The sequence below is a fragment of the Sorex araneus genome, chromosome 1 (assembly GCF_027595985.1).
Source record: "Sorex araneus isolate mSorAra2 chromosome 1, mSorAra2.pri, whole genome shotgun sequence".
NCBI classification, from domain to species: Eukaryota; Metazoa; Chordata; class Mammalia; order Eulipotyphla; family Soricidae; genus Sorex; species Sorex araneus.
In genome coordinates, this window is record NC_073302.1 from 239,762,056 (window position 1) to 239,789,503 (window position 27,448).

Consider the following 27,448-nt stretch of genomic DNA (forward strand, 5'->3'; position numbering starts at 1 on the left):
GCCCTCACTACCGCCGCCCCGGCTTGGGCCTGCAGGGTCTGGCCACCAAGAGAATAACTAATCGTGTGTATAGTCAACGTGGCATGATCTACTCTAATAAAATGCCCAACTTGGGATCATAGCATCATGCAGAGCCACTAAAGAAAAACGAAACAAAGGTTCTTCAATGTGTGTCTATTGTGTGTGTCTGGCAAAGACCGGGAGGAGGTTGGCTAGGGATGGGGTGCACCTGAGGCCAGGTGCGGCGTGACTGACTCATGGCGCCTGAGACACGCACATGAGCGAGCTCCTCCGGGGGTCCCCTCACTGCTCCCCACCTCTGGGGCGCATCCCTGTGTGCTTCTGCCCTGCTACGGGACAGTACCGCCCACAAGAGCAGAGCATAGGGCCACCATCAGAATCAGGAAACAAAGGCACCCAGGCCAGGCACGCTACTTCCTCAAAGTGCCATGTTCCTACTCGGCCTCAGTGCTACAGGAAACCTTTCACATCCTACTTCTACCGTCTCAGACACAAGCGCCGTCCGCCAGCCTACACTGCTTGGCGGGCCGATTTGCCAGGCTCCTCAGGGTGGCAGACTCTCCCGGGTCTCCACGTATTACCCCTGTCTGCCGTGGCTCTCATTGCACACTCACCCATCAGAAAAAGACTTGTTTTTCTGGGAGGGCGGGCAGTGGTGTTGCACAGCTTGCAAACCGATTCTCCAGCACAGAAGTCGTCTTTCTAGAAGTGCCTGTTAGAACCCCTGAGTCATCTCAATAGACAGGGATGGGGTTGAGCTACGGAACCAAAGTGAAGGGAGGGGTGTGGTACTTATGACAGGGAGGTTGAGGGTCTGATTTTGGTGGTGTTACCACTTAAGAGTGGCACGTCAGAGCAGACCGAGTGGAATTCTAAAGACGCTAACTGTGCTCAGAACACAGACCCTCTCAGTAGTTTGCTTTCTGGAGGATGGAGCTTGCACCCATGGACTCGGGCTAGCTCCGGGGGCCCCCTTCCCTTCCCGAGAGAAGGTAATGTGTGTCCATGGTTTCCTGAGGGTGCTATCGCTTAATGATGGATCCCAAGATGCCATTTAGGAAAAAAAGCAAAATTTCTGTTGACGAGACTATAGATGATTCACTGTCGTAAGGAGCATCTGCAAAACTGCTGCCTCTCTGGGCTCTCTCTAATCTGTTTGCGACAGGATTTTTAATAATTAAAATTTGCGAATGGAAGAATAGTGACTTCACATGTTGACTAAGAAGCTGATGGTTCCAAAGGCAGTTACCGTTCACAAATCGCTGGTGTTTGTGTTAAACAGAGTACCACTTGGTGGCAGGTTGAAAGGCGCTTCTTCTTCTTCTTTTTTTTTTTTAAATTTTTTTAAACTTTTTTTTTCTATTTTGGGTAGAAATATTCCTGGGAAGCTAGATAGAAATGCATTTTCATTTCCCAATAATTCTTAGGCACAAGTTAGAAAAAAAATGCTGACCTTCACCAAAATATGTCAGCACTTTGTGGTATAAAAAAATGCAATTCCGATCGGCCGCGTGCGTCTATCGAACGATAAAACACAGCGGTGCAGTACACAATAATTATTCAATGTAGACTCAAAATTGAGCTATTCGTAGCTCACCTGAAATTCTGCAGTGAAAGTTCATTGCTCAAAAACAAGTGGGGGTTTCCGTTCTTTTGACTCTATCTAAGGTCAAGCGTTTGCACATTAGACACTACTGGTTCCCTTCTCCTAGGCGCCAACACCGGGACAGTGGAGCACCGGGTCAGGGGGGGCTCCGCTCGGAGGCGGCTCTGCAGCTACTGAGCATGCGCAGGCCGGCCCGCCCCGCCCCGTCACTTTCCCCCAGCCCGACAGTGACCGCTGGACCGGGCAGCGGGGGTCGCGGCTCCCTAGGGGCATCATCTGGGCGTCATGCTGACTCTGGCTGGAGACGAGGGCCCCGAGGAGGAGCCCCGGTAAACTGGGGACGTGGGGGACAGTTTAATGGGACTGGTGGGGTCTCCAGTTTGGAGTTTCCAAAGCAGCTCTTCGTTGGTCCGGCTCAGTCTCTTCTTCTCCTGGGTTTCTTTCTCCACGTATTCCTGGAGGTTAGCATTCTCCTCCGAGAGTTGTCTGCGTGGGGGGAAGAAGAACCAGTCAGGGAGTGTCACTGACTCAGGACACTGCACTAGCGCCAGCGGAGTACAGGGCCATGAGGGGGTGGGGGGAGAGGGGCGCTCAGGGCCTCTGGAGGACCTGGGCTGAAACACCGTTTCCAGAGCCCGCCTTCCCATCAGCTGCGGAATCTCTCTGCCAGCCCCTAATGGGGGTGGGGGTCTCCCCGGCAGGAGGCGCCCTGTTATTCAGTGGACAAAGCAAAAGCCCAGGGCTGAGGAGGAGAGGAGGGAAGTGGGGACCACATAGGGGAGCACCAGTTATTGGCGAGGTGCCCAGAACTGACCCTAATGATAAGACTCAGGTTAAGAGGTCTGAGCCATCGGACAGCGGGTAGGGGACTTGCATGTGGCTAACCTGGGCACCATCCTGGCACCCCATATGGTCCTCTGAGCCCCAGGACAGATCCCTGAGTGCAGAGCCAGGAGTAAGCCTTGAGCACTGCTGAATGTGCACCCCTCCCCCCAAATACAAGGGATAACAATTTGGATGAGAGTCAGGGACAGTCCTGTCACCCCAGTACAGCTCCTGGGCATCCTGCTCCCAACCAGGGCCATCCAAGGAGAGTATCACCTTCCGGTGTGGTTCCGGGCTCCGAGCCCTGCAGGACAGGGTAACCCAAGCTTTCCACCTTGACCCCCGCCTCTAGCTGGATTCCCAGCTCCTGACAGATGCTCAGTTCACATTTGCCAAAGGGGGAAATGAATCCACACCAGCAGCCCCCTCCCCAGCCCCCTACCTGGTAACAACAGTGTTCTGGTCAATCCTTGCTTTGAGGTCTTCATTCTGCTGCTGCAGAACTTGGATCTTTTCCTCCAGGATAACATTCTTCTCAGCCTGGGAAGGAGGCAGGATGGAGAGGTTTAGTCAAGGCTGTGGACTCGGACCCTTGGCTTCGAGGCTTAGGCTCGAGGGATTGCAAGGAAGCAAGCTTTTGCAAATGGGTTTACAGCATACTGTGGGCTGGAAATCTGGAGAGCTGGAAAATCTGGAGAGAAGGATGTGAGGGGCACATCTTCTTGGAATCAAATAGAATGGCACAGGGGCTACAGCAGGTAGGGCACTTACTTTTATTGCAGCAGACCTGCTTTCATCCCCAGAATCTCATAAGGTCCCCTGAGCCCCACCAGAAGTGATTCCTGAGCAGGGCCAGGAGTAAGCTGTGAGTACCCCAGTGTGTGACTTCAAACACCACCACAACACAGAACTGGACAGAAAACAATGGAGTTAGGCCAGAATAATAGTACAGCAGGTAAGCCTCACATGGCCCGACCTGGGTTCGATCCCAGCACCCCATATGGTCCCCTGAGCACCACCAGGAGTAATTCCGGAGGGAAGAGTCAGGAGTAACCTCTGAGTATCACCAGGTGTGGCATCACCTGGTGTGGCCCAAGAACAACAACAACAACAACCAAAAACAACCAAAAACCAATCAACACACACCACTGGAATAGAGCGGAAGGGAATGTTCAGGGACTCAGGCCTTGACTGCCACTGAGCCCATTTCTTTTTCAGCATCACTTAGTTTCCTGGGCACCGCTGGGTGGATCCTGGCACCGCTGGGCTGGAGCAGTGCTGCTTCCCTGGGCACTGGACCTCTGGGCTATCGGCCAAGGATCACTGGCAGTGGTCCTGGGTGCCCTGAGCATTGCTGAGGGGGAACCCCACCCCCTTCCCTTCTCACCATCAAAAAGAAAACCCTGGAGTGCTGCCCACAGTCTGAGGTGGCCGTGTATGTTTTATGTAGCACTGCACTGTCATCCTGTTGTTCATTGATTTACTCGAGCGGGCGCCAGTAATGTCTCCATTGTGAGACTTGTTACTGATTTTTTTTTTTGCTTTTTGGATCACACCCAGCGATGCTCAGGGGTTACTCCTGGCTTTACACTCAGGAATTACTCCTGGCGGTGCTTGGGGGACCATATGGGATGTGGGATGCCGGGGATCGAACCCGGGTCGGCCGCGTGCAAGGCAAACGCCCCACCCGCTGTGCTATCGCTCCAGCCCCTGTTGTTACTGATTTTGGCATATCGAGTACACCATGGGTAGCTTGTCAGGCTCTCTAGACTATTTACACGCATCTCACAGTGTGTCTGTGTACACAGTGGGTTCCTCATAGAAAATCCTCTTAACAATGAGGGGACTGGCAGAGACCAGTCACAGCACCCTAGAATCTAGCTTAGTGACTGCTCCATGCTCTTCGTGAGTCAGCTGGCCTTGTGGCCACACACCGAGCTTCAGAGCTAACATTAGACTCGACAGGTAAATAGTGTGGGCATGTTATGGGGAAATAATACCAGTCCTGGTTGTCACTCCCCACAATTGCTGCCATACTCGGTCAGTGTGATCCCAGGGCTGGGGACCCTGCCGGGGCATGGATCCATTCCCAGATGAACTGAGAAATAAATTACTCTCTGGGAAGACAGTGAGGAATTCCCTGGTGGTTTAGTGAAGCTTTCAGGAAAATGTTTGTGTCCCCAGGAGGGAAGCTTAGGAATCTGAGATGAAGCCCTGGCGCCCCTCACAGCCCTCAGTGCACCCAGGAAATGGGAAAAGATCCAATCACTTCTCAGTTTTGCCTGGAAAGGGATGTGGTCATACCTGCTTGCAAAAAAGCCCGACTCAAAAGAACCAAGGAGGGAGCTGGAGTGATAGCACAGCAGGTAGGGCACTTGCCTTGCCTGATGACCAACCCGGGTTTGATCCCTGGCACCCCATATGGTCCCCTCATCCCTACCAGGAGTGATCCCTGAATGCAGAGGCAGGAGTAAGCCCTGAGCACCACCTTGTGTGGCTCCAAAACAAAACAACAAAAACCCTTGATGCTGCTAAGGTAAGGTGTGGGGGACCAACAATACCCAGATACAGCAAAAGATGCTCGCATCCCAGAGGGTTCCCACCCTACACACATCTGCAAAAAGGGAGGTTGCTCCATAAAGAGGGGAGCTGACACCTGAATGCACCAGGGGGCCCTAGTACAGCTCAGGGATAAACACCTTTAAAGGTTGTATCAGAGACAATCAGAGAATGTTAAAGGTCAGATGAAATAGTGCAGTGGTTATTGTACTTGTCTTTCACACAACTGATTCCAGTTGGGTTCCCAGCACCACATATGGTCCTCCAAACCCCCAGAGAAGGATCCCTGAACACGGAGCCAGAAGTAGGCCCTGAGCACCAGTGGGGGTGGTCCCAAGCCACAGTAACAATAATAATAATTATTATTATTATATTTTAATAATAATAATATAATTGTTATTATATTATAATATAATAATATTATATAATATTAATAATTAATTAATATTATTTAATAATATTATTTGATATTATATATAATTTAATATTATGTATGATATTATTTAATATTATATAATTAATGTTATATAATATTAATAATATTAATAATAATTATTATTATCAATGAATAATTGATAATAATGAATAAATATTATTCTCAATGAATCCAGTTCTTAATGAAATGGTATGTTGTTAAAATGCTGTTGCAGGTTTGTTAACTCAGGTTGACTCACTGCAGGGCAGCAGACTATAAAATACTTACAGATGGGGGCATGGGCTCTGAAAAAGATGGCATATTCTGGAAAGTGATCACAGTGGAAGAAATATCCTACTTCATATAAAGGGATATACATGAAACCTTTTAGTATATGTACTGCAAACCATAATTTCCAAAAGGAGAGAGAGAGAGAAAGAGAGAGACAGAGAGAGAGAAGAGTAGAAGAAAAAAATAAAGGTAGGATGGGGTGAGTGGGAGGGAAACTGGGGACATTGGTGGGAAATGTACACTGGTGAAGGGATGGATGTAAGAACATGATATGACTGAAACCTAATCATGAACTACCCTATAACTGTGTATCTCACTGTGGTTCAATAAAAAGAAGTAAATAGATAAAACAAAAGAAATATGCTACTTTAATTTTCTTATTTATGCTTATCCTTCCCCACAGATTCACCTGTTGTTTCAGTATCCAGATGCTCTCTAACATATACTGAAAAAAATATGAGCCAACCTCTACATCAGAGGGTGACTCCTGGGAAGCAGACCACTAGTTATTTGCACGGATACCTCCTAGTGTGAACTGTTCTCGGTTCTCGTGGCCTCAGGGTCAGGGAGTGAATTCTGGGGTACTCTGTGCCCCCAAAGGGGTGGTATTTGTTAATTTTGTGGGAGCCCGGCTACAGCTGGGTCTCTGGGGGAGGCCCCTTGTTTCACCTGGGCATGGGGACATACAGTGAGTCTCCCCCACCAGGGCGAATGCAGGATTGTGGGCAGTGGCTGTGGATACAAATGGGCAGTGGTTCCACTGCTCCACTGCACTCATTGGTCACACAGCCACCCAGGGGAGAGGGAACAGGACACTGACGCATGCAGACGGCAGGCGCCAGGGTGCAGAGCTCTCTGAAGGGCCGTCCCTCGGATTTCAGTTCAGAACACCTGGCTTCCAGAGAAAGGTTGCAGCTTCACCTGTGGAATTTTCTTGTGTTTTTGTTGTAGTTGTTTTGGGGCCACACCTGGCGAGGCTCAGGGGTCACTCCTGGCGGGGCTCGGGGGACCATATGGGATACCGGGGATGGGGGGGGGGTTGAACCTGGGTTAACCATGTGCAAGGCAAGCGCCTTAGCTGCTGTGCTATCTTTCCAGTTCTCATCAGCTATGGAATCTGCTATGTGGTCCTGACCCCGACAGGCAGGGGTGCCTCTCCGGACGGCCGTCTGCAGGATGTGAATAGGACGCTCAGGTCACTGGGGCTCTCCCCCACATCCCCATGGACTCACCAGCTTTTCCAGCTCGATGATACGCTTTTCCTGCTGGTGTATTTGTTGATTCTTCATCTCTAGCACCTGCTTCAGACTCTTCATGTCTTCTTCCAAGTGCTGGTAGGGCGCCAGTGCAATCTGGGGGTTGGAGAAATGGAGCTATTACAAGGACCACTGGTGCCACCGAGTCCTTCGATCCAGCTTTCTTTTTCATTTTGTTTGTTTGAGGGGACCACTCCTGGTGGTGTAGGGCCCATCTGGTGCTAGGGAATCAGACTAAGGCTCTGACATTAGAAGCACATGCTGTAGTCCTTTCAGCAGTCATCTACCTGGCCCAAATTTGCTTTTAAAAACTAGCCACTTGGTACTAGAAGAGGGATTGGGGGAGAGAATGAGCGGGGGTGGGACAGACAGCAGAGAGAAGGAAATAAGGAGGGAAGAAGAGGAAGAGAGGCAGAGACATAGAGAATAAAGGAGGGAGAGAAAGATGGGAAAAAAAGAAAGAGAAGGAAGAGGGAGAGAGGTATGGAGGGGGAGGGAGAGCACAGATAGGAAAGAAAAAGGGAGGGAGAAGGGAGAGGGAAGAAAAGAGTGAGAGAGTGAGAGAGCAAGAATTCTGGAATGTTCCTGTACTTCCAGTCCAGCCCCCAAAGGGAACTCGTGGAATAAAAAGCCAATTCTATCAAATTTTCACATTCACCCAGACACCCTGGTTTAACAGGCAGGGGTGGCGGGTGGAGTGACAGGTCCCACCTGTGGCCGCGTGATACTCCCATCCCTACCCAACACCATGCCTAGGGAATGAGTCTGCTGACAGAACAGAAGGCTGTTCTAGACAGAGAACTGTTCAAGCAAAGTGCCAGATATCACACCAGCATAAAACAGAGAGTGTTAGGTTAAGCCTGAATTTCATGTAACTTCTTTTGTCTAAATGTCACGGGACATTCTTAGGCTCAAAACATTCATTAATCTGTCATTCAAACGTCCCTGGACATCTTTCATTTTCTCTGAAAGAGGGAACACCACCAGCTTTTCTGGATAAATCTCCCAGCACCCACTAATTGGAGCTTCAGGGGATCTGTCACTGAGGCCTGGGTGGGCTGGCATGGGGCGTGCCTGGTCAGGTACTGGGTGCTGGGACAGGGGTTGGGGAACTGGCACTATGATGGGGAGATGAAGCCCAGATGTCCCCTTCACAGGAGGTTCATGGGCCTTGGGGAAACCCAGTGGCCATGGTGAGCTATTGTTGGTGGGCCAGTATGGAGGGCTGATTTGGAGGGCCCAGCTTCCCAGGGTGGGGTTCCAGAGGATTGGGGTTGGGGGTGCAGGAGGCCAGGGAGCACCTCCAGCTGCTCCTCCGTGTTCTTCCGCAGAGCCTCCTCGAAGCGCCTGGCTCGGTCCCGCAGACACTCGCTCTGGAAGGTCAGCGTGTCCACCTGGTCCTGCAAATTACCCCAAGAAGCTCAGCTCTGGCTGTGTGTGTGCTGCCGCTGGGAGCCCCGTGCCCCCCGCCCCTCTGTGAAGGCCAGGCCCTCCCCCGGGTCTTGTTTTCTGCTGCTGCTTCTGGCTGCCCCATCGTTGTACACCCCAGGCTCCTTGCCTCCTGCCACCAGACGTGACTTGGATCTACCTCCTATGGGGCCCCTCAGAGAGGGCCAGGAACAGCCAGACATCCTGCCTTGCATGGTGGAGGGAATGTCGCCCACACACCCCTGTTTCTTGGTCCTGGTGCCTTATCCAGAACAGAACACAGAAGTACTGACAGCGGAGAGACTGCACAGGAAGTGCACAGACACCATGTGTGCATGCCCGTCTGTGTCTGCGTCTGCGTCTGCGCGCGCGCGCGTGTGTGTGTGTGTGTGTGTGTGTGTGTGTGTGTGTATGGAAATGTCTCTATGTATGTCTATGTGTGTGTGGCTGTGTGTACATCTGTGTGTGAGTGTCTGTGGGTGACTGTGTGTGCATGTTTCTGTGTGTCTGTGTATATCTATGTATGTCTGTGTATGTGTCTGTCTGTGTGCTTGTTTTGTGCAACTATGTGTGCATGTCTGTGTGTGCATGTATCTATGTGTGTCTGTGTATTTGTGTCTCTCTCTGTGTTGGTATATTCATGCATAGAGTGGGATAAAGGTGGCAGCTCAATGCAGCAACCGTGACACTACCCAGAGCCCCCAGAGGAAGTTTGCCTCACAAAATCCCAAGAGTTTTCTGGACTCACAAAGACGGCAGAGAGAGGCACCTAATTTCAAGGGCCCCTTGTCCCCACCCTTAGGAGGAACAGCTTAACCATCTCAAGGAGGAATCCTCTCCTCAAGCTCAACGCAGAAACCATACAACCACCCTGACTTCCCCCGATCCTAACACACTGGTGACACGGTATCAGGTGTCCTTGCTCCAATCCTGCTGAATCCATCCCCTTAAGTCCCACAGTGACAAACTCTCCTGATCACTCTCCCTCGGGTGGGTCTACCTTGCTGGTTCTCTCCTGCCCCCAGCACCTGTATTCTAAGTCTTCAACCTTCAAGTTGAAGTTGGGGTGGAGAGGTGCTTTAAAAGTACAAATCCAGGGCAGAAAGTGCTGCAGCTGACCTGGATTTGATCCCTGGCGTCCCATATGGCCTCCTGAGCTCTGCCTGGTATGTCCCCAAACAAAACAAAACCAAAAGTACAAATCCAAGGTCCTCACTGGCCCCTGCCACGTCAAACCCTGCTGCCTTCCCGAATGAGGTGCCTGTTCTGATGCAGAGCTACGTGCACCCCTCAGCCTCTCCTCTCCCAGCCTGGCTCTCCATACATCCCCACCCACTTATTTTCCCATCTCCTGCTGGCAGTGTCTGCTCCCCCAGGTCCCCAGCTCCCTCTCACTCCCCAGACACATCCCTGTCTGACCCTCCTGGCCATGGGACTGAACAGCATGTCTCTGGGGGTAGCTGAGTCTGGGTCCTCATCCACACCTGATTCCCTGCTGGCTCTATTTCTAAAAGCCAGAGCATGCCCTGTGTGGAGTTGAAGGAATGGAGGCCAGTCCATGGAGGCCTGGCGCTGGTCCCCGCCAGTGAGCAAAGGGTGCCCACACGGCCTGCTCTTGACTTTCAAGCAGAGTGAATGACAGCACCTGTCTTGAACAGTGCTGCAGTTATAAAGTTCTCCATCCAAATGCTCCCACTTCTGCTAATGTTAAAATCCAGGGACAAGGGTCTTCCTATGAGCTATTATGGCAAGAGAATGGTCTCATGCCACTGAATATTGGAGATGGGCATTACAAATGAGGAATTTTTCCCTGGTGACCCAGCATGGTCCAGAGTGCCACCTGGACCACGGTCTGCACCCGGTCAGAGGAACCGGTTCTGCAGACCTCAGCAGCTTCACTGGCTGCTCCCCCCACCCTGCCTTGCCCAACTGCTCTGATCTCATGATCTCATGTCCGAGAAATCAAGGCCCCTGCAGTGGGGAGTGCAGACGCTGGTGCCTTGGGACAGCAGAGGGGAGAGTGGGTGCTTGTAGGTCTGTGAAGTGGCAAATGGAAATCAAAGCTCAGGGCAACCCGGCTGGATTCCAGCACCCCTACCCCACTCTGTGCCACTGCAGGAACTTTCCAGAGCATGAGGGAGACGTGACCATTGCTACAAGCTCCAGCTTCACACTTTCTCGGTTCTGTCAAAGGGAATCTTCCTTTCAAGCCTTTCTTCCTTCATCAAACACCAAATACCAAAATCCAGGCCAACATTATCACGGATGGATCTGAGACACAAAACTGTGGTTTGTCTAGCACAGAGACTGGGGTGTTAGGCTTAAAGGTTCAAAGACTGAGCTGGTGAATGTCTGGGCCTCGAATGGGCAACTCCTGAGTGAACCAATGACAGTGATGGGAGTGAGTGTAGCAAAGCTTGGAAGCATAATGACAGTAACAGCTGCGACATAAAGCACTTACCCACTGCCACACGCCTTACAAACATTTCTTCTCTGAAAGTGCATATACCTCAGGGAAAGTTCTATTGGCCCATTTGATACCTGAGCACACTAGGGCCACAGAGCCCGTGTAACTAAGAGATCCGAGTCAGTAAGAGGTGGTATACTGGGATTTAGGTACAAAGCTCAAACCTATTACCACCAAGCCTGTTTCTCCAGCTGCCAGGAGCCCGAGGAGTTGGCTGGACCATTGTACTCTCCTGTACCAAGTGCTCTCAGCCCCTTTGACTATTGCTCTCGTAGCTCAAGTGCAGGAGAAGCAGGACTGCAGCACTGTGGGCAGTTGGGGATGAAACAAAACTCACGTTCTTTTTAGTTTGGGGCCAGAAGGTTTGTATTTTTGTTTTGTTTTTAATACACAGGATGAGGACCACATGCCTCTTATTTTGCTATCTGCTTTCCATTTTCTTTTTCTTCCCTCCCGTACTTTCTTGTTCATTCATTCATTTATTCATTCATTTTTTTCCCCTGTCACAGCTGCTGGTGCTCAGGGTTATTCCTGGCTCTGTTCTTAGGAGTGACCCTTGGCTGTGCTTGGGGGACCCTATGTAGTGCTGGGGTTTCACACTGCAGTTGGTGGGGTGCAAGGCAGATGCCTCAACCCCTATGCTATCTCTCTGGCCTGGTTTGCTTCTGATGGATTGAGATGCGGGGTATTCGAGGGAGCCTAGTGGAAGTCCTCTGCCCAGGGCAAGCCACAAAAGAGGGCTGCAGGGGCCACTGGAGGCCTGTCACTGGGTCAAAGGAGGGCACCGTGCTGGCAGCAGCCAGGACCCCCGTTCTGGATAGCACAAGCGGCCAGTGACTGTCCCCAGAGTCTGTATCCCGCCCTCTGCAGGGCAGCTCTGTGATAAGGTCATTGCTGGGGCAATGCTGTCACAGTCACGGCCGTCCTCCACTGTTCACCAGGCCACCTTCCACCATACCCAAGGATGGTAATATATGTACATGTATATATATGTGCATATATATATATATACACACACACACACATATGTGTGTATATTTGGCATTTGACATTTGGCAAAGAATCTGGCAAGGTGACCCAGTGGCACCTCGGAATGACCACAGCACCGTGGACTTCATTTCCCAGGCAGATCCTAGCTAGGACTGGGGTGGTCCTCCTGGCTCTGGGTTTCTGGGAGGCAGAGGGAGAGGCAGAGAACAGGGGAGGCCTTTCATTGTCCCCTTGAGATCAGGTGGTTCCCTGAAAATGCCAGACCCCCGAGTCTGGCAGAGAAGCGGCTCCCATTGGACCCAGCTGGAGGTATTTCGAGCCCCTTTATAGTTCCCAGGCATCCACGGTCACTCTGCACTTCACAGTTCTTCTTCCACTGTCCCCTGTGCTGAGAAAGCTCTCCGTGCCCCAAGTCCCCCTGTCCTCAGGCACAGATGTTTCCCTCTGGCACAGTGGTGGGACAGTCCCTTGGAACTCCCATGACACTCCTGTGAGCTGTGTTCACAGGAGGAGCCTGTGGGGCTCTGAGGGCAATTTGGTGTCACCAGCAGGCTTACGTGCCACTGTCCCTCACACTCTGAGCAGATGGTCAGTTGCCTGAGGTGAGGGAGTGAATCCTGCTGGCAGCTAAAGTAAAGGCTTAGTGCAAGACCCAGGGTGGAGCGGGAGCCTGGTGCCTGTCTACAAGAGGCAACAATGAAATATTAACCTGTAAGGACAACCGCAGCTTTTCAAAACTTTCTTCCAGTTCTTTCTTTTCAAGCTCGTGGGTAGACATCAGCTCTGGAGAGAAGACAGCACATGGTTAAGAGGTCTTTCTTTCAAAAAGGATCAAACCTTCGTCAAAACAAGGAACTTAGGTAAGTAACTGGTAACTAGGAGAGGGACCAGGAGAAGCTTCCCCAGAAGAGAGGAATGGTGCACGGTGTGATGCAGATGGGGAGAAAGAGAACAGGGAAGGAGAAGGGAGAGGGGACAGAAGTGGTGGAGGGAGCCGGGTTCAGGGGCACTACAGTTCAGGGTGCTACTTCCAAGAACAGCACCTTTCCAGAGGCCATTTTCCTGCTCTACCACTTGATTATATTTTGGTTGGGGGCCACACCCAGTGGTACTCAGGACTTACTCCTGCTCTGCACTCAGGTATCACCCCTGGTGGGCTCAGGGGGCCATACGGGGTGCTGGGAAGCAAATGTGAGTTGGCTGCTTGCAGGACAAGCACCCTACCTGCAATACTCTATGTCACACCAAGTCAGACTCTCCATCCATGGTATTCACTGATTCCCCCCACCCCAACATTTCCTGCTGGTGAAACAACTGAGCAATCCATGTTAAGTCTCCATTTTTTTTTATGATCTCAGGATCACTCCCTTTCTGCCATGAATCAATCCAAATTTAGGGATAAAGAAGGAAGTTTACCAGGAGCTATGAGGGATCGTCTTGCCCATCACGGCTTACTGGGGAGTGGCTGGGTAACTGCTACTGTGCTGTGTCTGCCAGGACGGACCATGGGGTGGCATTTGGGAAAATGCAGATCTCCAGGATTTGCTAAGAGCAAAGCTTCTGTGTAAAAACACAGACTAAAGGAAGGACTAATTGGATTGGTTCCTCTTGAAGAGTTTGGAACAATTCTAATCCTTGAAAAGTGTCATCCCAGTGATAATTTGCAAGTTCGGCAGAAAGAGATGTCATGTAAGAGTTATTAAGCAAATGGATTCTATTTTCCTCCAGATGGGAACAGTCTTATTAACTGGGTAAAGCCCATTTCATTCCGGCTACACAAGCAATTTGTTTTCAGGTTACCACTGGAAGGAGGAAAGGTCTCATTAATCAGCCTGAATCATTTGCTTAGAATAGGATGGTGCTGGAGACCAACAATTATCATCCAGGCTGACAGGAGCTGCAATTAGGAAAAACTCTGTGGTTTCTACTGACCCAAATCTTTTAACTAATGATGATGAAGGCCTCAAGAAACCCAGTTGTTAGAGCTGAAATTGACATTTGAAGAAAAACCACATTTGTACTTACTTTGGGTGGACGTGGAACCACACAGCCTTTTGATCTACCTGCCTCTGTCTAAATGATCAGTTTAAGAAGTCATTGAGAGCAGCAGACTATTCTTAATAACGAACTTTTCAGCTACCATTACAAATGCCTACATTCTCTGACATCCTGAACATCTAATTCAAAGGCCTTGGGTAAGACTTCATTGGCCAGAACAACGCTGCCAGATGTTTACATGAAAAAGTAGCACTACAGTTCAGGGTGCTACCTCCAAGCACACCGCCTTTCCAGAGGCCATTTTCCTACAGGCAGGGGGAGGGGGTTATGATATTTTCAAGGGACCCTATGGCCCCGAGAGTAAAGGAGAGTCAGGATCTACTCCAGATGCTTTAAACCAAGGCTGATATCTGCATACCCAGAAAGCAGCTCATTGACTGTAAGGTCACAACACCCTGTCCCACATTGATTGGATTCTGTGCTTGAGGACAATGACTAGCAAATTTTTTGTTTTGTTTTGGGGGGAATACACCCAACAGTGTTCAGGTGTCACACCTGGTGGGGCTCAGGGGACCATGTGGATGCCAGGGATTGAACCCGGATCAGCCTCATGAAAGGTAAAAGCCCCACCTGCTGTAGTGTGTCTTCAGCCCCAATGATTGACAACTCTTGCTGCATACTTTCACCACATGGGGAGCCTTAACCATCTTGATGACCTACACATTAGGTAGTTACCCCCCAAATCCAGCTGGCTCTGATGTGCACCCTAGGGTTTAACTGGTGTTCAGAGCTGGAGATTCAGTGTGGGTACATGAGTGATGCAGGCTCATTTGTGGAAAGGACTCTCCCTTCTGCTACCTGGGCGAGGTGGGCTGGGGCCCCAGGAGGGCAATGACAAGAGACTTTATTGCCCCACATTAGACTCTGTGGTTCAAAACGGATGCTAATTTTAAAAATTCATATTAATTCTCAAATCAAAACTTTTTTTAACCAATGGTTAACTTTCCTCATCTTCAATCTAACAATTACCCAACTGAGAATAAAAACTGAAAAAGGAAAATAAATTGTATATAAGAATGAAAAAAATGCTAGAATCTAAAAAGCTTTGGCAAAGGCAGAATCTTGGCAACACTTGGTAAAGGTGGCCATTGCTGTTTAAGCCACACTAGACCCACAGGATCCAATGAGAACTCAAAGTTACACAAAGGCACAAATTCAGCCCTCAGTGAACATGCTCTGTGAGAGCAAGGCAAGGCTCAGGGCCATCCAGGGCTGCTGTGGCTTCGAGACCACCAAACACAGTTACCATTTAATTTTATAAGCTACCGCAAACAAAATCAAGGATTCCCATGTCCAAAGCTGGCTGTCAAGCTCAGTGACCCACTAGAATCCCGTAAGAGCTCTAATAGCTCTTGATGCCTATAGGCTTTTCCCAGCCCAGCTCCCCAGAAACAAGGTATGCCACTTGTTTCCTGCCCAGATCCCCCAGCTTCCCTAAGGAGGGGAGCAACTACGTGAGAAAACAGTTACCTGGATCCCACATTTGTAGCCCTTCTTCCCACAAGGGCCCATACACAGGTCACCCGGGGAAGGAAGGAAAGCGAGGACAAGAGGAAGAAGAGATGGGCAGGCTCTGACTCCATGCAGCAGGAGGTAGGGTGACAGGGGTGACTGACATGCCCCCCCAACACACACATGCACACGCACACACACAGGCGCGTGCACACATGTGCACACACACAGACATACACACATGCGCGCATACACATGCACACACATGCATGCACATGCACACACACATGCACATGCACATACACACACACAAGCACACGCACAAAAGCCCTGGCAGTTACCTTGGACTTTGTGGTCATGGTCGTCCTGCAGGATGGCAATGGCAACCGTGTGGTTATTTTCCATCTCCAGGAGTGCAGCCTCGTGGCTGCCGCTGATGTCTTCCACCTGAGGAGCAGTGACAGGAGGTCACACTGAGTGCAGGGCAGCGGCACCCATCCTGCTCAGTGAGCAGAGGAAAGCGCAGTGGTCCTGAATGTTAGAAGCCACTGAGCCCAGGTGACAGCCAGGAGCTGTCCTGGTGAGGACGGGGGCAGGGAAGTGTGCCAGGACCTTTTCTCCCTCCTTGCCCGCAGCAGGGGGACATCAGCGCTGAGGCTGGGAGTTCGCAGGGGACAGGCTGCCAAAGCCATCTCTTTCCAGTCCCAGGTTGCCTTCGTTCCCTCCTCCTGTATCTATGCATCCCAAGGCTAGGGTGGATGAAGGGAGAAAGAGGCCTCCCTAGCACAGGGTCTGTGCCGTTCTCAGCAGCAGGGGGTACGGTACGATGGGATGCATTTCACAGATGGGGAACATCAAGGCCCGGAGTTTGGAAAACCTTTGCCCAAGGCCTGGCAAATGGTAGAGCTCAGCCATTAGCCCAGGCCCATCTGACTCCAAAGGCGAAGTTCCCTCCAACACACTTTTGCTGCCAAAAGTAATCCAGCAGCTAGTACTTCTGAGTGCCCCAACCAAACGCCAAGCAGGATAGCAGGGCTGCAGGCACTGCTGCGCCTGCCCTCCTGCCCGATAGTAATCTGGACCTCCACCAGTGATATGGGTGGACTGGGAAGGAGGAGCTGCTGTTCCTGGGGGAAGGTGCATTTGCAGGAGTGGACTTGCATGGTGGGGACTCTTCTAGCCCCACACTCCCCATCTCTACCTCCCCGCGCTCTCTGCCCATACATCCCCCAGGAAACCACCATGGTCACTGCTTTGGTGGCTTTTGCTTTAACTTCAAATGTGTGGCTTGCCAGATTCCCGAAAATATCCTCTTCCTTCAACGGCAAGCCCCAGACCAGAGTTCCCCCGATGTGTCTGCAGCTGAACGCCAGAGACAAGTTCCACAAAACAGGAACCCGAAGTGCACGTGCAAGGGTCAGAAAATAATAGTTTCCTTTGTTACCTGGCTGAAGGCATTTTATTGCTTTTATAAATAATGTCACTTACCAAGCATTAACTTCATTTCATGAATTACAAACATGCCAAAACCTGGCTTCTGAAAAACACTGAACCAGAAAATATATCCAGGTCTTCTTTGAGCAGTTAAGAGAGGAGGGGGGGGGTGTGGGATAACAATGGGCTGAGTACACGCTAAGGGCATACTTCACCTGTGGGAACATGGTTAGATTCTGGGACCCGCCTGGTCACAGAGCTGGAAGTAGGACCACCACATGTGCCCCGGAAAATCAAGCCAAAAGGGAGAGCAGCCTCTAGCTGGTGATACTGAGTGGCCTCTTATGAGCCCCTCCCTGATCTTAAAGAAGTTTCCTGAAGGCCGGCGCACTCTGAAACAAAGGCAGAGCTGTATTTACATGCAGAAACAGGAGTGTCCCCTTCTAGATACTGATCAGCTTCATGGGGAAATCTGCCTGACGTCTCTCTCCTACTGAGTTCACTGCGAGAGAAAGCTCACACGCAAAACCAACACTGATCTGAAGAGCGCTGAGGAAACAGCAGGTTTCATTTACTGTTCTTTCCCGGGGAAACTGTCATTTGCTTGAGGCTCTCAGAGCTATGAATCCAGCCCGCAGGGAGACTGAGGGCCACCGCAGCTACTGGTCTCTTTCCTGCTTGACAAGGTTTGGATGGAATCCTTGTCTAGTGTCTTTCAGTCTCTGGGAAAAATACCCCCCTGGCAAAGAGAGTGGGAATGCCTTTGCTTCCTGCGTCATCTGTGTGGCAGTGGTCGGGCTGCGGGTCGTGACTGCACCCTGCATGGTGAGAGGGGGGGCTCGCTCTGGCTCCAGCACCCGCATGCACTGATTCTTGGCGAATCAAGGGTGAGCACACCCAGCTGCAGAGGGGCTCTGGGTGCTGCTGACTTGATGGTAACCTGCCTGTGACTAGAGCACATCCCCCGGTCTACTGGGTCTGTGAGTTGGTGGCAGTCTCGCCAACACATGAGGATGGTGGATGGGACCCCGAGAGTAGGGCACCTCAGGGAGCCTTTATGAGTGAGCACAAAGCCTTAGGTCTGAGGCTACTGCAATGACAGTCAACGAGCCTAGACTGGGCACAATGAGCCCTGCTCCTTAGTGGATTTGTTTTGTCTTGTTTGGGGGCCACACCTGGCAGTGCTGAGGGTTTACTTCTGTGTCTATGCTCAGGGATCACTCCTGCGGGGACTCCTGTGGTACCAGTGATTGGGTCTGAAGTGGCTGTGTGCAAGGCAACTTGTCCTGTGCTCTCACTGCAGCCGGTGTCTGCACGTCTGCATGACGTTGAAAGGATCCCTGTTCCCCCATGAGAAAGGGGTGGTCCGTTGCTGACCCTCCTCTCCCCTGTCCCAGAATTTACCTCCTGGGCGCTGCTCCCTAGGCTCCTGATTTCTTTCTTTCTGTAAGCAGGAATTCTGTCCCCTGCCACCTTCAGACCTTGCAGGGGACTCTGGGGCACCTTGAGGTGGTTTTCTGCATTCAGTGAAGTTCACCAAATCAGAGGCAAAAGGTGCTGAACCAGTGCCCTGGGAGATGACCCCCCAGCTTTTCTCTCTTTCAGAACCCGAGGGGCCACCTTTGGCCGCTGCGGCTCCCTCTCCTTCCTGCAGGCTGACAGAGCATGGAGGCGTCAATGTGCCCATAGGCTGAGCTGTCCCCATGCTGAGAGTCTGTTCCAGGCAGCAAACTCCAGCCCGAGGCCAGGTGTGCTCGGCTGGGTGACCTGAGGATAGAGGGAGGCAGAAGCCCCTCCTCGGATGGGTGCGAGTGGAGCTCCCAGGCTTCCTACCTTACCCGTGTGCAGAAGGCAGTGACCCAATGGTTGGAGATGTCGGCGATTCCTGTCATTTAGAATGAAGTGCTTTACGCAGTCTTGTTTTTACTTTTGACACCAAACGTGATGAAATTCTCATTGGCCTCCATCTCAGACACCCTAGGAGCCCCCCTCCCCATGCCTCTCTCAGAGAGCGAGGCGAGGTTTCTGCCATCCCGCCCCTGCTGCTGTACCCTGGGGGCTGACTCAGAGTCAGGGAGCATGCTGGAGCCTCCTTGCTGGCCCTGGTCCCACGCAGCGTGTACTTACCAGCCTGTCTAAGCCCCCCCCCAGCGTCCCGGCCTCACCTCCTTTCAGCAGAGAAAGGCTCAGGGCTGTCACGGGATGCGGGGCGGGGAGAGGGACTCTAGTGCTGGGGGACCAAGACCTCATGCTCCTTGGTTAAGAAGAGAGCTTGTTTCTGCTGCTGGCGGCTGCAGTGCCAGAGAGCCCTGGACCCACGGAGCAAGGCTCCGGCAGAGCAGGCTCTGCCCACTCTACTTAAGTGCCGGGTCTGGGTCACAGGGCCACAGGTTCACAGGGCATGTGACTGAAGCTTGGGGGCTCGGCATCTTCGGGGAAATGTTAAAGGCAGCCAGTCAGCCCGGAAGGGGCACTGGGAGTGGAGCTGAGGGAGCACTGTGTGGGGGGCAAGAAGCAAAGGCTTGGGCAGCACTGTGGGCCTCACTGTGGTACGACCCATCTCCTTCAAAAAAGGGAAGGTCTGGAAGCCGGCTTCCATTGGCGTGGACTGAGCTATAGGGTGAGTGCTGATTTTATTTTACTTTATTTTTGTTTGGGAGCCACATCCGGCAATGCTCAGGGGTTACTCCTGGCTCAGCACTCAGGACTCACTCCTGGCAGAGTTTGGGAAACTATCTGGGAAGCCAAGCATGGAACCTGGTTCAGCCACATGCAAGGCGAGTGCCCTACCCACTGTACTATCAATCTGGCCCCCGGAGAGTGCAATTTTAATCTAAGTTTATAATCATTCTTGAAAATAAAGGTCATATGCCTGTCTTTAAAGTTACTTAAAAAACCCAAGAGGCAATTTCATTGTTTTTTAGTGACCATCTGGATTTCCCAACACCGTTTGTTGAAAAGATTTTCCTTGTTGCACTTCATAGGCCTTTATCATAAGTACTGTCACTCTCCACAAGCCTGAAGACATACATCAGAACTTTCAATTCTGCCCTGATTGTCTATCAATTTTTATTCCAGTTTCATACAGCTTTTTTTTTTGTATTTTTTTTGTTTGGGGGTCACACCCTGTAATGCTCAGGGGTTCTTCCTGACACTCTGTGCTCAGGAATCACTCTTGGCAGTGCTCGAGGGACCATATAAGACACTAGGAATCAAACCTAGGTTGACTGCATGCAAGGCAAATACTGTACCCACTGTACTATCACTCCGGCCCCTCCACGCAGTTTCCATTACTATAGTTTTGTAGTATGACTCAGAGTTGGAAAACGCAACCCCTCCCATTTTCCTTTGGCTATCTGGGGAGACGAGAAGCCAAGAACAGGACTCTGTAGCTCTCTCGGACACCCTCAACTCAAGGCCCAGGGAACTTCTAATGACCCAAAGCCCAACCTTGTAATTCTGCTTCCATGAGTTATTCTGACTCAGTGAGTGTGGACTGAACAGGAGGAGGAAGGCTTCATGCAATGTCCCCTTTGGGACTCCCAGGAGTGTCCAACAGAGCCTGAGAGGAGGGGTCGGCTGGGCTATTCATGGGGGGGGATCCTGCCATACACTCACAGGTTTGATGGCCATAGCAAGCGAGTTCCCAACTGGAGCCAAGAAAACCCTGCCAGAGCAAAGCAGCCTCTCTCTGGGCACTCTCCTCTCCACAGGGTCACCTGCAGGAGTCAGGTGGACTGAATGTGTAAGGTTCCACAGTGGGCAGCTGACATGCCCGTGGGGCGAGCACTGCTGAATGCAAAGGAAGCCACTGAACATCCAACTCTCCACAGCATCCACGCACTGGAGTCTTCCCCGGTACTAAACATACACACTGATCTGGAAATCAGCTCCTCTCTCACCTTCTTCCTTATTCTTTGGCCTGTGTGCTCTCTGCTGGAGAAGACGGAGGTCAGGATAACAGCCAACATTCAGCAGGAGAAGAATAGAGGGCTGAATAATTCACAGATCTAAATCATCTCTCTCCCGCAAATCAAGGGGCTTCTTCCAGAGAGGATGAGAAGGAAAGCACTCAACAGCCGCTCTGCCTCTAGCCTCCCCTCTCCTCACAGCTGGAAGTATAAACTCTCAATTCCTAAACACACCATCTGTACTTCTCACCCTGTGCTACAGATTTGGGGGCTCTCGTCCCTGAACATTCCCTGGCCCCAACTCTGCGGCCATGGGACCAGCAAAACCACATTGTATTGATGCCTTGCAGGGCCCTTTTGGGAGGCACAGCAGGCACTCACCAAAATATTCTTTGCATAAGCAAATGAATACTCCAAATGAGCTGCTTCAGCTATTGGAGAAGATCAAAATCAGAAGTTCAAAGTTCCCAAAGATGGAACACTTTTACAGGGCATAAACATCTGGATGGAATTCCTTCCCCAGAGCAAACATCAAGGTTCCTTGACTTGCAATCCCCCCCATGGGAAATCTCAGAAAGCCTCCTGCATTCTTAATTCAAGGCCTGCTCAGGGCCTATCTCCCAGGGGCTGCTCCTGTACTCAGAAGGCTGAAAAGTGGCCTCAGTGTGGGGTTTCCATACACAGCACACCAATGTGAGCTCCCATCCCCCCTACACACACACACACACACACACACACACACACACACACACACACACACACACACACACTACCAGTATCTTCTCAACCCACTTTTGGGCCACAGCGGATATTGGTGGCAGAGTGACTCTCTGTCCATAGCATCAGTAATCATCAGCGACGACAACGGCCCACTGACAGGCGCTCTGCTCAGTGCGTCTGGAGCAGGTCCACAGGCTCCATTTCGAAGGCTGGCAATAGCGGTAACTTGAACTCTAACTTGGTCCGCTTCCCAGTTTCTAAGTCTCTAGCCCCGCAAGCCTAAGGCAGATCTGGTTTCTATGGCCCCGAGGACACAGTGCAGCCTGAACAGAATCAACAGCTGTGACTGACCACCGCCAGAGAACCTGGGTGCTCAACTGAAATTTCTCCTGTGCCCGTGTCTCGTGTGGTGGTCTCAGGGACCAGGCCACTTATCTGGAAGCAGATGGGAGCGGGCACCCTGGATTGATGATGATACAGCAGCTCTCAGGGGGGCTCTTCTGAGCTCTAGTTTCCCCTGGGGGTGTGTAAGCAGACTGTGCCGGTGTCAGAGCCCTAAGGGCTAGAAAGAAGAGACGAGGCAGTGGACAGCTAGTTCTTGTGGAAGCAGAGTGAGCTGCAGGAGCTGGTGTGGGGGCAGCCACTACGGCAGGGCCCGGCCCGACCTCCTTCACGCTGGTGGTGGGAACTGTTCTCCAGTTACTCCCGAGACGCACGGCCCCTAACAAGGCTGCTGGGCTGAGGAGAACTCAGGCATTTATGCCTCTGAGGGCCAAAGGCCTCCTGAGGGCTCGCTCCGTGCAGGCACTGCCAGCTTCCCAGAGGAGCCGGGAACCTGGGGGGAAACTCTAACTCAAAGCTCAGGTGCATGGGCTCTAGAACCAGACCTGCTTCAGCCCTGGCGTCTCCAGGAGCGGCCTGTCAATATGGGGAGTTCTCTGACTTCCGGCCTTGGTTTTCTCACCTGTAGAATGGAGATAAGTAGCACCCCTACCGGGAAAGGTTATTTGTTTGTTTGGGGACTATTTCCGGCTGTGCTCTGGGCTTAATCCTGGCTCTGTGCTCAGGGATCACTCCTGGTGGGAGTTCTGGGGCCATGTAAGGTACAGGAGATGGAACCTGGGTCAGCCATATGCAAAGCAAGTGCCCCGCACCGTACTGCCTCTCCAGGCCTGCACGGAAGGGCTGTTAGGACGAAAAGGGAGTGAGCACAAGAGGTGAGCACAGAGTCTGGGATGGATGGTGGATCTGTGTGTCGGCGTTACCATCCCTGAGCCGGCGGAGCACGTGGAAGATAAACGTGATAATAACATTCCTGATAAGAGCTGAGAAAAACTAAAGCCGATTGGAGGAGGCGAGGGAGAGTATGTAAGCGATGGTGGTGGTGGAGGGGGTGGGTAGCTGTGGATTCCATGAAAGGGCAAGGTGGGGACCACAGAGTGTCTGCAGGGACAGGGCGCAGGGGGCAAACGTGCTGGGTGGGGGCGTGGGCAGGGCAAGGGGCAGAGGTCAGAGTGAGAGGCAAGTAGAAGCAAGAATGTCACCCCAGCTTGCTACCGAGCAGGATGGGCCGACGCCACGGCGGTGGCGACCTGGCCGCAGCCTGAGCACTGACCTGCCGCTGGTGCTGCCCACGGATCCGCAGCAGCTGCGCGCCGTGCTCCTCCCCCAGGCGCGCCAGCTCGGCCTGGAACTGCAGCTGCAGCCGCTCCTCCAGCTCCTGCAGCTCAGTCTGCTGCTGCCAGCCCAGCCGCCTCACCTCCTCCTCGAACCGCAGCTCCAGCTCCTCCTTCTCCTTCTGCAGCTTCTCACACTTGGCTGTGCTGAAGGCTGCGGAGAGAGCAACGAGAGGGGCTTGGTTAGGAGTCGGGACTCAGCGCCAGGCTCTCCGGGGCTCCTCCCGGGAAACCCAGCCCCAATGCTGCCCCCGGTCACTGCAAACCCAGTGCTCCTGCCGCTAGCACAGGTTTCAGGACCAAAGACAGTGTCAGATGCTCCCTCCTGGGAACACCCTGGCTGGGCTGGGGGGTGAGGGTGTGCAGCAGGGAGGGGGGACCTGGTGCCTCTTACATCGCCGGGATGCGGATGCCTAGGAGCTGGGCCCAGGACAGAGGAGGGACCGCACAGGGGAGATTTTCTTCTCCAGGTTGCAGTGCCCAGTGAGAGCATCTCAGAGGCAGTACTGCGGCTCTGCTCCATGGGAAGAAGGGTGACCACCCCACAGCCCTCTGTCTTAGCATGCCTTCCCCCTGCCCCATCCCGGGGATCTCGCTGGATACTACTAGACTGCAGAGGGAAGGTCAGTGGGGGCTCCACTCGAGTGTCTGTGCCGTCCTGGGCTGTGCACAACAGTTGTGCAAACAGTGACATGTAGCTGCTGCGCGAGGGAGAGAAGCCTGTGGTCTGCAGATGGATCATACACCGGGTGGGCACCGATGTGGAGGTACAGGCAGATACCAACAAGACCCCAGAGACGAATGCCACTGTGTGCTGTGCTCTGTGCTTCAGGCTGGGAATGTGGCTGTTGCTTTACAGAGTGAGTGGATGTAGGAGCCAGTTAGAAGCAAGCTATACATTTGCTTGAGATCCAGAAGACATAGTGATTCAGAGCGTTTGTGACACTATCTTCAGAAGTTTCACCTTAAACAGGCAGCTAAGTCAAGGATACCCGCCCCCCAAGTCCCCGTACCCGCCTCCCCCTCCCAGTCCAGGTTTTTTCCCACCTAGGCTTGGAGCTGCTAGGAAAGGCTCAGCCTCGAGTCACCTGGACTAGAAAATGCAGTTTAAACAAGGAATAAATACAAGTGATGATGTAATATTTAGAAATGTTGGTCTCTTTCTAGAAGTTTAATGATTTCTTAAAATATGTTTTAAATATATTTTTATTTAGGGCTGGAGTGACAGCACAGTGGTAGGGTGTTTGCCTTCATGAGGTGGACCCAGGTTCAATTCCTCCGTCCCTCTCAGAGAGCCTGGCAAGCTACCCGTGGTGTATTCAATATGCCAAAAAGAGTAACAACAAGTCTCACAATGGAGACATTACTGGTGCCCGCTCAAGCAAATCGATGAGCAACGGGATGACAGTGACAGTGACTGTTTTTATTTAAAGAATCGTGACTTACAAAGTTCTTATATTGATAGTTGAACTTTAGGTGACTTTGATGACACTTTTGTGAGCAGAAATTCATTACAAGGACTGAAACTCTTGTTTATCAGCGGGTAGTAGAGTTGCCAGCATTGCATGCTGTTTCACTGGAAGTCACCATTTCTGAGAACTATCTCTGATGCTAAGTGAGCATCACAGGGAAAGACTGCATTCCCCTCTAACAAGGATGTCACCAGAATCCCACTGTCCACATCAGGATGGAAACGCAGACAACAGAGCCAGTCAATGCCCACATGCACTCCCCTACACCTGTCCCTGAGAAACTCACCCAGGGCACCTACTCTGGACCTGAGCTGAGATGTGGACACTGGGGGTTTCCTCAAGGGTCTAACATCAGGACACAACTGGTTGTACACCCGCATCTCTACAGCACATAAGGCATCTCTTATTTTCCTCCTGCAAGATAATCAGTAATGAGCATTGATTTCCCTGACTGCTTCCATAGTCCAGGAACAAAAGCCAAGTGATTTCCATGTTGAAGGCTCAGATAAAGACACCGGAGAGAAGAGCTCAGTGATCTACTCAGGGTGTGATCTCAGTCTCCCCGCGAGACGGCTGCCAACAAGCATGACTGAGAGACAGCCTACAGAACAGCGTTCATTCAAAAACAAAAACAAACCGTCACCTCGAAAGGCAGCGCGACCTGAGTGCTGAGGGAAGACAGTGATGTCCCAGAGAGAGGGGACTCGGACGCACAAAGGCAGCTGTGGGCTGGAGTCTACTACAAGGGCGGTCTGGATCTCTCTCTCAATAAAGCTTTAAGAAAAACAGAATATTAAAATTGTATATATATATATATAGTTTGCTATGAGGAGAAATAGGTCAGAGGAGATAACATTTTTAATTTTTAGCTTTTTGGGCCACACCCAGTAGAGTTCAGAATTGCTCCTGACTCTGCAATCAGGAATCATTCTTGCTGGTGCTTGGGGGACCATATGGGGGTCCTGGGGGTCAAACCTGAGTCAGCTGTGTGCAAGGCAAGTGCCCTACATACTGTGCTATTGTTCCACTCCCACCTTTAAAAAAATGTTGAGGTTTTTATAGAGTTTTTTCATTGTGATTTTAAACCTATAATGATGATGAAGATGTAAAATGAAACAAAGAAACCAAGCTCCAGGAGCAGGGTGGGGGGCAGGGATGGGACACAGCACAATGTCCTGGTCAGACCCTGCAAGGTGGTCCTGAGGGGCCCCAGCACTGCAGGACCTGAGCAGTACCTCATCCCTGCCCCGGCACTGAACACCCAGCATGGGTTGGGCCAGTACCACTGGGAGTGGCCCCCAGGACCCTGCACTGCTTGGGAGGACCCGCCCATTCTTCATCGATTTGCTGGAGCGGACACCAGTAACATCTTCATTGTGAGACTTATTGTTACTGTTTTTGGCATATCGAACACGCCACAGGTAGCTTGCCAGGCTCTGCCATGCGGGTGGGATACTCTCTGTAGCTTGCCGGGCTCTCTGAGAGGGATGGAGGAATCGAGCCCGGGTTGGCCGCGTGCAAGGCAAACACCCTACCCGCTGTGCTATTGTTCCAGCCCAGTAAAATAAAAATGAAACCCCAATCACATTATTTTATACACACGTACACATGTACACTTGTATATGTGTATACTCACATACATTTTGTTGGTGGGAACTGAGACCAAGTGTTACTGCTCCTTAACAAGAGATTCAGTGAGCACATAAAACCTCAACTGAAAATAATTTTTAAAAGATTAAGCGCTTATTTTGTCTCTGACAGGGATTATTTTCAATGTATCCATATTTTTAATTCTAAAGGATTAAGGCACTTGGTGGACCCTACAGAGTGTCTCAGTGGTATGAAACTGATAAAGCTAGAGAAGTGAATTAAGTAGACTTAACAATAATCAAATGACACATAGTTGTGTGACCCAACCCTATACACAAAAAATAACTGGTCAAGAAAGACTACTACAATTTAACTATACAAGAGAAACTGTCAAGGTCTGGTTACATAAGAACTGACATATCAAGATATACAGTCCAATATACCTTAGAAGACCCAGTGCACCAGGATCTAGAGTATCAAGTATATAAAAAAAAGTATAAAACATAAGGCATGCAGAGAACATACTGGTGGTTTCCAAGCAAGGGTTTGGGAGTATTTATTAAATGTGTCAGGGGATCAGCTGAGTGGCTGTGGATGGAAAGTAAACTTTTGGTGGTGATCATGATGCAGCTACACAAACTCAGATTATAATGCTGCCAACCTGAACCATGTTAGAAACTGTTACCTCAATACATATTTTTAAAGAAGGATGTCGAGGGGCTGGAGCATTAGTATAGAGGGTAAGGCACTTCCTTGCACACAACTGGCCTGAGTTTGATCCCTGACATGGTCCTCTAAGAACCACCAGAGTGATTCCTGAGAGCAGAGCCAGGGGTAAGCCCTCAGGAATGTACCCCTCCCCCACCAAATGGAGGTATAGATTTTTGTGCTATCATGGAATAATATTTGTAATACATTGTGGAGAAATACAGGTTAAGTAGCAAAAGTGGCTTGCCTGCAGAATTCTTCTTGCTGGGCAAATGTGGCTCAATCTGTCTTCAATTAGTCCCTCCTCTCTCAAGATTACATGATGCATAAACTATGGGACTCGCTGCCCAAGGAACATCGGCAGTGAACATATAGTTGATATTATCATTTATATACTGTAATATAGTATTTTGTATTATAATATATGGTAGAGCATTAAGATTACTATTTATTTGCCTGCTTTATGAGAGACAAAGTTTTGGCGGGGAGTGGGTGATTGGACCACACCTGGTGGTGCTCAGGGCTGACTACGTTCTCTGTGCCTGGGGACACTCCTGGAGGGACTTGGA

General features: G+C 51.1%; 1 protein-coding gene across 4 annotated transcripts in view; it reads right to left on the reverse strand.

The window, feature by feature from the left end:
* Positions 1-1,342: 1,342 nt before the first annotated feature.
* Positions 1,343-27,448, reverse strand: part of MTUS2 (microtubule associated scaffold protein 2) — a 645,452-nt gene continuing 619,346 nt past the window's right edge. For all 4 annotated transcript variants that reach the window (XM_055124406.1, XM_055124395.1, XM_055124399.1 and 1 more), the window contains 7 exons: positions 23,049-23,263; positions 15,710-15,815; positions 12,568-12,641; positions 8,275-8,373; positions 6,950-7,069; positions 2,895-2,992; positions 1,343-2,113 (listed from right to left, as the gene is read on the reverse strand). In XM_055124406.1, the coding sequence (XP_054980381.1) occupies positions 1,900-2,113; positions 2,895-2,992; positions 6,950-7,069; positions 8,275-8,373; positions 12,568-12,641; positions 15,710-15,815; positions 23,049-23,263 (926 nt within the window). In that variant the 3' untranslated portion in view covers positions 1,343-1,899. The remainder of the gene's footprint in view (positions 2,114-2,894; positions 2,993-6,949; positions 7,070-8,274; positions 8,374-12,567; positions 12,642-15,709; positions 15,816-23,048; positions 23,264-27,448) is intronic.